The 11,284-nt window shown below is 33.4% G+C and overlaps 2 protein-coding genes across 5 annotated transcripts; one reads left to right on the top strand and one right to left on the bottom strand.

Moving 5' to 3' along the window:
- The first annotated feature begins 227 nt into the window (after positions 1 to 227).
- LOC114120904 (DIS3-like exonuclease 2) lies at positions 228 to 5,202 on the top strand. Of its 3 annotated transcripts, none has more exons than XM_027982991.2 (13): positions 228 to 944; positions 1,797 to 1,985; positions 2,059 to 2,200; positions 2,262 to 2,363; positions 2,457 to 2,728; positions 2,809 to 2,973; positions 3,039 to 3,231; positions 3,294 to 3,467; positions 3,605 to 3,852; positions 3,951 to 4,224; positions 4,301 to 4,485; positions 4,557 to 4,752; positions 4,837 to 5,202. In XM_027982991.2, exons 1-13 carry the CDS (start codon positions 820 to 822, stop codon positions 5,029 to 5,031), a joined length of 2,460 nt encoding a protein of 819 aa, XP_027838792.1. In that variant the 5' UTR covers positions 228 to 819; the 3' UTR covers positions 5,032 to 5,202. The 3 variants fall into 3 exon arrangements, with proteins under 3 accessions (XP_027838792.1, XP_027838793.1, XP_050061012.1); XM_027982992.2 differs by having other exon boundaries at positions 232 to 944; positions 1,775 to 1,985; positions 2,037 to 2,200; XM_050205055.1 differs by having other exon boundaries at positions 233 to 944; positions 1,775 to 1,985.
- A 160-nt stretch (positions 5,203 to 5,362) lies between these two features.
- LOC114120913 (E3 ubiquitin-protein ligase MARCHF6) lies at positions 5,363 to 10,999 on the bottom strand. 2 transcript variants are annotated; one of them, XM_027983007.2, is made up of 6 exons: positions 10,699 to 10,999; positions 8,111 to 8,534; positions 7,802 to 8,032; positions 7,315 to 7,743; positions 6,947 to 7,222; positions 5,363 to 6,885 (listed from the first exon to the last, which is right to left on the bottom strand). In XM_027983007.2, exons 2-6 carry the CDS (start codon positions 8,489 to 8,491, stop codon positions 5,590 to 5,592), a joined length of 2,613 nt encoding a protein of 870 aa, XP_027838808.2. In that variant the 5' UTR covers positions 8,492 to 8,534; positions 10,699 to 10,999; the 3' UTR covers positions 5,363 to 5,589. The 2 variants fall into 2 exon arrangements, with proteins under 2 accessions (XP_027838808.2, XP_050061011.1); XM_050205054.1 differs by lacking the exon at positions 10,699 to 10,999 and adding an exon at positions 10,616 to 10,632.
- Positions 11,000 to 11,284: the final 285 nt, after the last annotated feature.

The following is an 11,284-nucleotide window of genomic DNA, read 5'->3' as shown; positions in this document are numbered from 1 at the left end:
GTTCCTCTTCATTAAAACTATTTTAGCCATAGATAATTAATTAAGAATTCTATTATCTATGATTTAATCCATTATTATACTCTCTTTTACCCGTCTTTATTTTTTATTTTTTGAAGGTATTCAAAATAACTTCAACGGCGATGACTTGCACCGTAGTCCGCTCGTATTGCACGGGGAGAGCTGATATATTTGAATTTTCGGTGAGAAAACATGACGTAAAAGCTGTCCATATTTTCATTCGGTGGCCCGAGCCGGACTCCCACACATTAATCTGTTCCTCTTCGACCGCCAAAGTACGATCTATGAGATAATTACTATACATTTAATTCTCGATGTCGCGAATAAATTTCGATTCACGCGGTTCCGACTGTGTGGTGGTATAATAATAGAAATTCGAAAATTCGTCTGTTCCGCGGTTATAATCACGGTCTTAGAAGATATAATATCTGGTTATAATATTATTATTATTTATCAGTATGCCCCCCACCACGTTTGCGCGAGCGACCGTATCAAGTCGTATTATCTCGGGTACGTCACCTATCTGACAGTACGAGATAACAATATTGACAAACAGGCATAACATATTTTCATCACAGCATCAACTATAATATACTTTCACACTTCCGAAGTGGAACGCATCCGTTCATGACACACTCGTCCGTGTTTCTTTTTTTTGGCAGTGTCGAGTGTGATTTTACGCGTACCGCGTCCGTTCCTTTCGGCACCCATTTATGACGCCCGACCGTTTCGTCCGTCGGCTTTGATCATCGCTGTTAATCGATTTGCCCGTTTGGCTAGCCAGTCCGTTTTCGATCCGTCATGGACTTCCTGGAGGACCTGTCACGTCAATTGGAGGACATCCGGCCGGACGACACGATCGTGAGAACGGAAATTCCCTGTCCGCAGTCGGTCTTGCGGTATCTCTACCCTCGAGACCCTTTGAAGTAAATATCAATAAACGGCGCGTATTGTTATACAAAGTGCTCGGTTCATTTATTGTATAATTCTAGGTATATCGACGCGTTCCAATAGGTACGCTATAATATATTATTAAATACACCAATAGTTTACATCGTACTATTATCTCTGTTACCTATAATATTTGTTGAGAAGTGTACGTAAGTTTTTTATAGTCGATGTTTCGACATTTGTTTATTAAGATCAAAGTAGGTACTTGTAGACGGGGTTGGGCACTTTTCAATTACTTGAGTAATTTGTAATTGGCAATTGATTATAAAAATGTCAATGTAATTTGTAATTGGTAATTGATTATTAAATGTTAATGCCATTTGTAATTGCTATTATGAATCGCAAAATGTCAGGGTTAGACTCTTCGGCACTTTTCCTAGGGATCCTAACTGAAGCTGATAAATACAGTTGCTACAGTTCCTCGACAAGTATTGAATTATAAATATTACAATCATTGTTCAATGATAAAAATAAAAGTTTAACGTGTTTAAACAACTATTTTTTTCATTTTAATTCTAGATAATCTTTGTCAGCACCGATAGAAAGATTATTTTCTTTTGCTGGCTTTAAATTGGCTCGCACTCGTTCTCGGATAACATTTAAAATTAAATATTATATTTTTTATGTAATTGGTTATTGTAAGTAATTCTATTAGATATGTGATTTGTAATTAATTACTTTTTTTTATTAATTTGCTCATCCCTGCTTGTAGAGTGTAATATTGATTAAGTCGTTAACTTGAAATTTTAGTTTAGTTGATAAGGACTAACTAATGAGTAAAACTGAATTATCTTTTTACTTATAGAAACATATTTTTTTTGCCATAGTGAAGCTAGTAAATTAGTAGCAAAAATAGAAAATGGTTTAGCTGATATTGAATGTACACCAGAAAATCAATCCAGAATTCGTACGAAAAAACGACTACATAGGAGACAGAAACAAAAGTTAAAATTTTTAATTGATAAAAACAATCCTAATCCCAATGAACAAACTAGATCAACTACAGCCGTCTATGAGTATGTACACAAATAATAACAGTAACGTGTAATAATTTATTAAAAATATAGTTTTTTCCATATTACTTTGAAGGCCATATATAAGTCAAAAAAATTATTATGCTGATTATATGCAGTTAGATGATGTGATAAAAGGTCTAGAAAGTGGTGAACTTTTTGAAGGATTTATACGTATTAGTCAAAAATGTACCAACGAAGCATATGTTCCTTCACCCGTAAGAAATTATCATGCAATTTTTGTTAATAATATTCTAATCGTAATATTTATATTTAAAGGATAAATCAAAGGATATATTGTTAAACAGTATTAAAGCACGGAATAGAGCTCTAGATGGTGATAAAGTTGCTGTGAGGATTCTAGACAAATCTGAATGGAGGGTATACAATTTGAAATTTTAAAAACATAATAACCCACATTAATATTCAAAACTGTGTCATCATAATATTAATGTTTTAATTTGTCGTTTATAGAATCCAGATACAGAAGATTGTCAAAGAACTGGTGAGGTGGTTTACATATTAAATAGGAAAGAGAATCGTGTAGTAGTAGGAACTCTGCTAGTCGATAGAGGCGTTCTTCATCGATATAGCACATTAGTTCCCAGAGACTGTCGAATTCCCAGATTACTTATAGACACTTCAATTTGGCCGTCTCCTATTCATTTGAGGGATGGAACCAAGGAATCAAAAGAATTGTTTTATGCTCTCTTACCATCCTGGGAAAATTTTAAATTACCAAAAGGGTATATTATTGTGCATTTAAGTGCATTTGCAGTTCATAATGTATGGTTTACTTTATTTTGTGTATACCACTGTTTTCTAGAATATTGAAAGGAGTTTTGGGTGAATCTGGAGAAATCAATACAGAAACTGAAGGTATTCTGATCGCCCATGATATACAAGAACGACCATACCCAGAAGATATTGATCAATATTTTCCAACACAGTTTTCTGTGGAAGATGAATTGAAATACAGGAAAGATTTCAGGTATTTTACTTGCTCTCATAAATTTAATTTAGGCATATAAAAGTATACATATTTTTTTTCCATAGAAAACACTGCATCTTCTCTATTGACCCCCCTACTGCCAGAGATTTAGATGATGCACTTTCCTGTGTACCACTGCCAAATGGCAATTTTGAAATTGGTATTCACATATCGGATGTGTCTTATTTTGTTAAGCAAGGTACACCACTGGATGAAATTGCAGAAAAATTGGCCACTAGTGTTTATTTAACACAAAAGGTAAGCTTTGAGTGTAAAAAAATTGTTTAACCTAACCAAATTATGTTGTTTAATAATAACAGGTGTATCACATGTTACCACCAGCATTGACCATGATGGCGTCATTACTACCCGGAACCGATAAATTAGCAGTCTCTATCACTTTGGAAATGACACCTGATGCTAACGTGATTAGTCATTCTTTTAGTCAATCCATTATACATTCTTGTGCTCAATTGCATTATGCACATGCTCAAGTATGTTTCTTTGCTATATTGTTATTTATTATTAATACTTAAGTACTAAATTTTGAGAATTTGTTTTAACTATTTAAAATATAATATATACTAATGTAATATGCATAATTAATAATCTGAGTACCTGTATGTTTCAGATATTTTTAGAAAATCCTAATAAAAAAGATTGGGATGAATCTGAGTTTCCAACTGTGTATAATGGTTATACAATCAATGACTGTGCAACAGCCGTTAGCCATTTACATAAACTCGCGGCAGTGATGCGAGAGAGACGTTTTAGCTCTGGTGCGCTGGCGATCAACCAACCCAAGTTGTCTTTTGACATTGACAGAGCTACGTGCGAGCCACTGTCATACTCGTTGTATATACTCCACGAGAGTAATTGGTATGTAAACAGTACACTTAATAGTTAATTCTCTTAATTTTTTTTTTTATCAATTATTGTGTTTTTGAAATTATTAATATTTTTTCTCGATACTATAGGTTAATAGAAGAATTCATGCTTCTCGCTAATACAATGGTCGCTGAACATTTGAAGACTCACTTCCCGACCACAGCTATGCTTAGAAATCATCACAGACCAGATGCTGCTCCTATGGAAAAAGCAGTGAAACTTTTGAAAGCTCACGGAATTGATATTGATTTTACTTCAGCTGGATCTATTCACAAGTCTAAAGCTGCCTATTGTAAAGGTGAAAATTCAGAGAATCCTCATTGGGACATTATTATCAGCAATATTTTATCAAAGCCGATGGTCGTAAGTAAATTAATATACAAGTGTAATAAATTACACCAAATGTCGAAAATACATTCATCAAACATTGTTTTTTCAGCGTGCCGAATACTGTGTTATCGATCCGGACAAATCCATGTCTCATTTTGCACTTAACGTACCATACTACACTCATTTTACTTCTCCCATTCGTAGATATCCAGACATAGTCGTTCACCGTATGCTGATATCTTGGCTAACCGGCAAGCCAATCAAGGAATACGAAGACCCTAAAGTCATTAACAAGTAACGTTCATTTCGATAAACCGCACTGTCGATAACCAACTAATAATCATATTGTTTCACTGCCAATTCAGGATAGCCATCAACAGTAATGACAAAAAGAATAATGCGAAGAAAGCATCAGAAGCCAGTGCAGAAATATATGCTGCGTGTTTGATCGGTAAACTGGGTGGCCTAGTGGTAGACGCGTCCGTAATGGAAGTAAAAGAAAACTATTTTGAAGCCACTGTCCTGTCAATGAACATGAACGTCAGAGTTTACGTTAATATCGTGAGTGTAGCCGTCGGTTAAATATTTTGTTTTCTATTGATTTACCAATCGGAAGAAGTGCTACGGTTTAATTTTTGTTTTCAGTCACCACAAAACCCAGATTTGCTGCACAAAGGCTGTAAGTTATCGACTATTGACAATAAACCCACGTTGATCATTTACTGGGATTACAAAGGTGAAGACAGGCAGACACTTCAACTCTTTGACAAAGTCAAATTGAAGTTGACGAAAAAAGAGAGTTGTTTGAAATTAAGAGCTATTTTAATCAGAGACGAATAGACTTCTATTTATTGTGATTCAATACATACATACATACATGTATTAAGTATTGTAATTAATACATTTTTTTTTTTTTTTTTTTTTATTATTATTGTTTTCAAGTTTTTTATGATAAAAGAAATGTTATTTATTAGTATAATTTTTATCAATAAATACATTTATACTTTTAGACTTTCAAGTTTAAGGCCAATCAATAACATCGATATATATTAATAACATTAACACACATTTTACGATGGGATACAGTACAGAGTTTATTAATATATATATTATATTTTTATTAAGTTGAATAACATTTAAAATATCATAGGTTATATTTTTAGAGTATATATATAAATTATATATATATATATATCATATAACTTAAAATATATGTAATATAATATAAAATATATTACATAATAATTAATATATAAATATATTGAAGTTAAAAAAAAAAAATAAAACAAATATCTTACACAAAAATTTATACAAATATGAAATAAAAATATAATAATAATAATAATAATGATAATAATAATAAAGACATAAAACAATTCACCATAGTATTATAGTTTTCTAATTTTGACCCGAAACCGAACTTGTATGGTTATAATTTACAAGTCTTCTACCAACTAAATATTTATCGTTTTTAATGTGTTCGTAGAGTCTTTTAAATTGACGCACTTGCATCAACATTACTTTAACGACGGCCATTGTGACCATAACTATTGGATATATTCTCCTAGCGATCAACAATCGGGTGGCATGATTTTTAAATATTAATGGAGTTACCGAGTATGCGATCACGTATGGTACGGCTAGGAACAAACTGAGAACAGCAATCACGGGAATGGCCAGGTCTTGCATCATTAACTTGAGGTCCAAACGCATGAAACCGTCTCTGTATGTACGTTCAATGGCTCGCCTTAGAGACCAATCGGGTCCCATAAGGGTGATGGCGCAGGCAATTTTCATGTATAAAACCCCTAGTGCCCAGTCTTGCCATGCCCAGAGTACAGGTGTCTGGTGTAAAGGCACTCGGAACGGCACCACCATAACAAGCTCTAAGAGTAGACCAAACAAAAACGGTATTATACCGAGCAATACGATAAAAGCGACCATTGCTTTTGAACTGATCTTGAGCCAAAACTTTAATCGATTAATGACAACAGTACGTCCTTCTGGCAGCCATCCTGCTATAAAACAAACGGCTCGCACCGACAACCAACATATATATGTACCACATGCTGCGGTATACAGTTCGTGTATGTTGGGCATCGGAGATGGTTCTGTGGCGGACGGCAGTAGTGCCGGCCAAAATGACATGGCCAAACGACCCAACCATACAGGTAAGGTTATGATCGTCAAACTGATTACGACTACAGATAGAGCTACCAGGACGAGTAAGGCAATAAGACGTATTGCAAAATTAGTGGGTTTATTGTAAGGACGAAAACCTACAGGCCCGCCACGTCTCAACAGTCCCTCATGAGCTGCTCCTAAATCAGCTGCAGGTGGATGTATGGGCGCCACAACAGGAGGTAATTCTTCTCCGTCGCCAAGCAGATATGATTTTAGTCCAAGCAAATGCGAGACGATTAGACACCAGAAACGAATGCCCATTTTTAGCCAGTTGCGAGTATGTGTTTGTTCCAGTAAGGCTGGTAATACGACCTGTAGCAGTAACAGCTCCATGGACAATTCATTGACGGAATCACTGTGTAAAGTTACATTGTATGGCAAAAATGATGGCCACATAGATTTCAGAATTCGTATTGGCAGCCAAACAACGAGAAAGACAGCTGTGCCGAATATCATGGCTGACGCAATGAGCCTTCGTCCATGTTGCAACATGCCTTGTTGTATAAGTTCCTAAAAAAAATTAAATACATAAGTATCGAGTAATCGTCAATTGTTCACATGTATATAATACTTGTATAGGACTAAAATCTGGATCGTTTAGATTTCTCAAGAACCATAGTACACCGGGACGGACAACTTCTCGGAGAAGCAGTACAAATGAAGCAAAGTAATACACATATACCATTCCGACTAGCCAATGGATGAACATGGATGTACCAGGAGCCAAACGAAAACTTGCAAGCCTATCTTTGAAACTCGTGTCAAACATTGACAACGAACATATGTCCAACCACCAACCGCATACCAAAGGCAAAACACCAATTTCAACAACTGATAACAGGGACACCTAATAAAAACAAATAAACAAAATATGAAATCAGTATACAATCATTTAAATTTACTCATATAACTAATCAAAAGGTAATTTAATATACTCACTTTTACGACAATATAGCTAAGTCCTATTATACGTTTGGATCGTCTAAATCCAATAATAGTCGCAACGGTATGCATGATCAACAGACAAATACCAATGAGACAGTATCCGCATAGTGTGGTGACCAAACCTTCAAAATGTGAAGCAGCTACCTTCTCTTGTAAAGCCATTGCAGTGATTGCCAGATTACCCATTTGATATGGACAAAATGCAAACACCAATATAAATAATGCATTCATAGACACCACCCAAAACACATGTTCTAAAAACACCAATGAACCATCTAAACCCAAAAGTCGTTCCCAAGTCAAGTCTTCAGCAGCTCGATCACCCCAATCTATTGGATTCCAATGTCCTTCGTCTACTTGGTTTCCATCTACTTGATTTCCATCTACTGGATTTCCATTTTCTAGACGAACTTCTCCATCAGCCTAATAAGAATAATGTTAGTATATAGCCATTTATGATATTTATCAGAAAATATCTTACTTCTTCTAGGGGATGTTCTTCATGAATGGGAGGCAACACTACATTGAGTTGTTGCTGGTTATTTGGTTCATCTCTTTCTAACCAATCAGGACCTCCACCATGCAATATTTGTTCACGTAGCCAAATTAATCCAATAAATGCAAACAATGTGCAAGTCACAACAAAACAACCATGAAATATATCACCAGAAATGTTCTTTGATGACCACATATCAACAGGCAATGACATTACCTACATTTTTAAAAAATATATAATTATAGTAAAATACAATTATTTTAATTTAATAAATAAATTTAGTAAATCACTTACAGCATCAAAAGAACCATTAAACAAGCTCCGGTAAATTCTACACGCTGTAAATGGTACAATGCATAGCCAAGCCAATCCAACCAATGTAAAATGCAACCAATATTTTATGCCAGTCAAAACACTAGAAGTGATACCAGCAGCAACATCTTTAATAGGTAATCGCCGAGGCATGTCCGGGGCATAGATTGGTGTAAATGAAAATCGATAGCTACAAAGCTCACAATACTCTTTACGACTATAACGCATCCATTGTACCAAGCACTCTTGATGAATGTACTTAATACTGCCTGTACAAATGCAGGGATGAAACAATGGCCGTTCTGGCATGCCCTCCGATCGGCACACCCTGCATATATCTGCTCCTTGAGAAGGGTCATCCATATTGTCTATCTTGCAGTTTCAGATGGAATACTATCCTATAAATCTAAAATAAAATAAAGAAATGTAATTATAAAAAAAAAGTGACTAAATTCAATATTATAAGTTAGAAACAAAAATAATATTACATAATGCTTAAATGATACTGAATAATGTTATCAGTATTTTTTTTAACCAATAATTTTTATGTGGGTAATGCATAAACAAATCCCAATCATAATATAGTATAATACACTGATAGTAACAAAAAAACAATTAGTTGCCTAATTAGTTATTACTTATTATGATGACTATCAATGAAATTATTATAAAAAAACATGTTTGTTATTATAATGTAATTCATGTTAGAATATGATGGCATATGATTATTGCATACAATTGTTTTAAAATTTTAGATAAATTAAATGGTTAAAAATTCTAAAAATATAATTAAATAATAAATAAATTAATATAATTAAATCGATATAGGTATATAATGATATGAATAGCCAAGAGGTAATGTGACAAAATATCAAAATGTTGACAAAATTAATTTGTTTTATTATTTATTACCGTTTGCCAATACTAGCAAAGACATATTTTTTCTTCAAATCACAGAAAACTTAGAAAAAGTTAATACCAAGAAGCTAAATTAAAAAAAAAACTAATTTTTAAAATAAGCAAAGAATTATAATATATTTAAAAAATAACAAAAAATAGTAATTGTAGATATTTGCTAAAACCAAAAACATATATTTTGCCGGTCGAAAATATCTAAAAATATGAGAAACATAATATACCTACCTAGCTGATTTTTTCTTAATTTTTTTAGATTCTGAACGAAATGATGAATATATTTATTTATGAGATTATGCAAAACAACATTGTGCGATATTAGAAAAAAGTCACAGTCAGTATAGTAAATTTTACATAAATATTACTAGATTATATATTTTATTGTAGGTGTCAAATATAAAAGAAACACTTGTGTTGTGTTTTATTCAACAATAACTTAACATTTAATAATACTGTCAAAAAATGAGTTATTAGCGAGGTTATTAGGTACTTATAATTTTCTATTTAATTGAGTCAAAACTAAAATGCTTATTAACAGTTTTTTTACACATTAATCATACTGTATATAATTACATATTAATCCTAGCCTACATATTACACAATTAATATAATTTATAGCTACCATAGGAATATTATGATATTCTTGAGTATTGACAATATTTTAAAACATACCAAGTGTAATTAGATAAAATATTTATAATTTACTGATATTAATGATGATGGTTAGTCATTATCTATAGACTACAACTTCAACATTGTTACATACAGATGACTTTCTAATAATTAATAGGTATAGATATCAAAGGTATTTCAAGGAGTTTTACGAGGAGTTTTATAAACATAATCTATAATATAAATGAAAACTATTATGTTCCAACGAATAATATAGTTCCTGATAGTTCTTTAAGCAACAGTTTCATTATGCTTGATTGAGAATTAGGTACCATAATTAAGTCAGCAGTTGATAGGTACAAATAAATAATTTATGAAGATACGATAAGTATACACACAACAATTGTTGAAATATAGGTCTTAAATGCAATACACTTTGAAAAATCCATTTTAAATTTTATGTAGCTTACAGCTATTGAGCTGCTTAATTGCATTTTAATATCTGTTTTTATGGATAAATTACAGTAAATTAATAATAATATAAGTTTGTTTTTGATTCCTAGGAAATTTCTCTGGTCATCTCTAATACAAACAAATAATATTTCTAATACTTTTAAAAATATTGTAGTTGCCATTGTAGAATAATAACAACGCTATAAAACAAATTTGCTCTATCAATCACCTCCCCCCTCCACACACACACACACAACCATAGGTATCAATAACAAAGTTCACCAATCGTACTTTCTGACGATCATCGGTTCTCAACCAAATGTTTTCATACATACGTGTCAACGGTAAAGTCTTGTAGATTTGTATAGACTCCAAAAGATCTAATCACCCGAAAAACAAGCAAACTAAAATCTCAACATCTGTAGGGAATATTATGTAGTGAAGACCCCCCACCATCGTTAACACCAACAAGAGCACATTCATAACATACAAAAACATCATAAGTACCGAAATAATAGTAGTCGATTCAAACGTCAAATCCCGTCGAATCGGATCGTTCGGAAATGTCTGACGTGTACAGAGGTACTTACTTGCTTGCGAGCTTAACCGCTCGAACCGGCGAGAAGACGTCTGACGACGACGTAACGCCGTCACTCACCACCGCATATCCCGCGGAGACACCGTCGGAAGTCGCGGAGTGCGGCCCCGCGGTTAGAAGTGTCGAAACGTTCCTGGCTGTGTCGGTGGACGACCGAAACGGGGTAAAAAAAAAAAAAAAACGAAAAACGGAAAAAAAATTGCAAAAACAACTATGCCAGAGTCCAGAATCATCTGCTACGCACCAATACTACTCGTATTTTCGGATCAATAAATTTAGTATTAACTACCAACGTTATCAGCAACGACACGGACAGGACGGGTTCACCACCGCTTACCAGGTATAATAACAGTAGCCGCGGTCACAGCTGATTATAATATAGTAGCATTAGAAAACTCGTTTTATTATTATACCTATACCTACTTATATAGTATTTATATATACAGGGTGTCCCGTGAGGATTTACCCATTGCGATATCTCCTGAAATAATGGACATATCATAATTCTGATTTTTTAATAAGACTCACAGGAATAAGAACTACAAATATTTTATGTTTTAATTTATTTTAATGTTTTG

This window comes from Aphis gossypii, chromosome 3 (assembly GCF_020184175.1).
Source record: "Aphis gossypii isolate Hap1 chromosome 3, ASM2018417v2, whole genome shotgun sequence".
Taxonomy (NCBI): Eukaryota; Metazoa; Arthropoda; class Insecta; order Hemiptera; family Aphididae; genus Aphis; species Aphis gossypii.
Note: the sequence above shows the minus strand (reverse complement) of the source record. Positions and strands in the feature narration are given on the sequence as shown.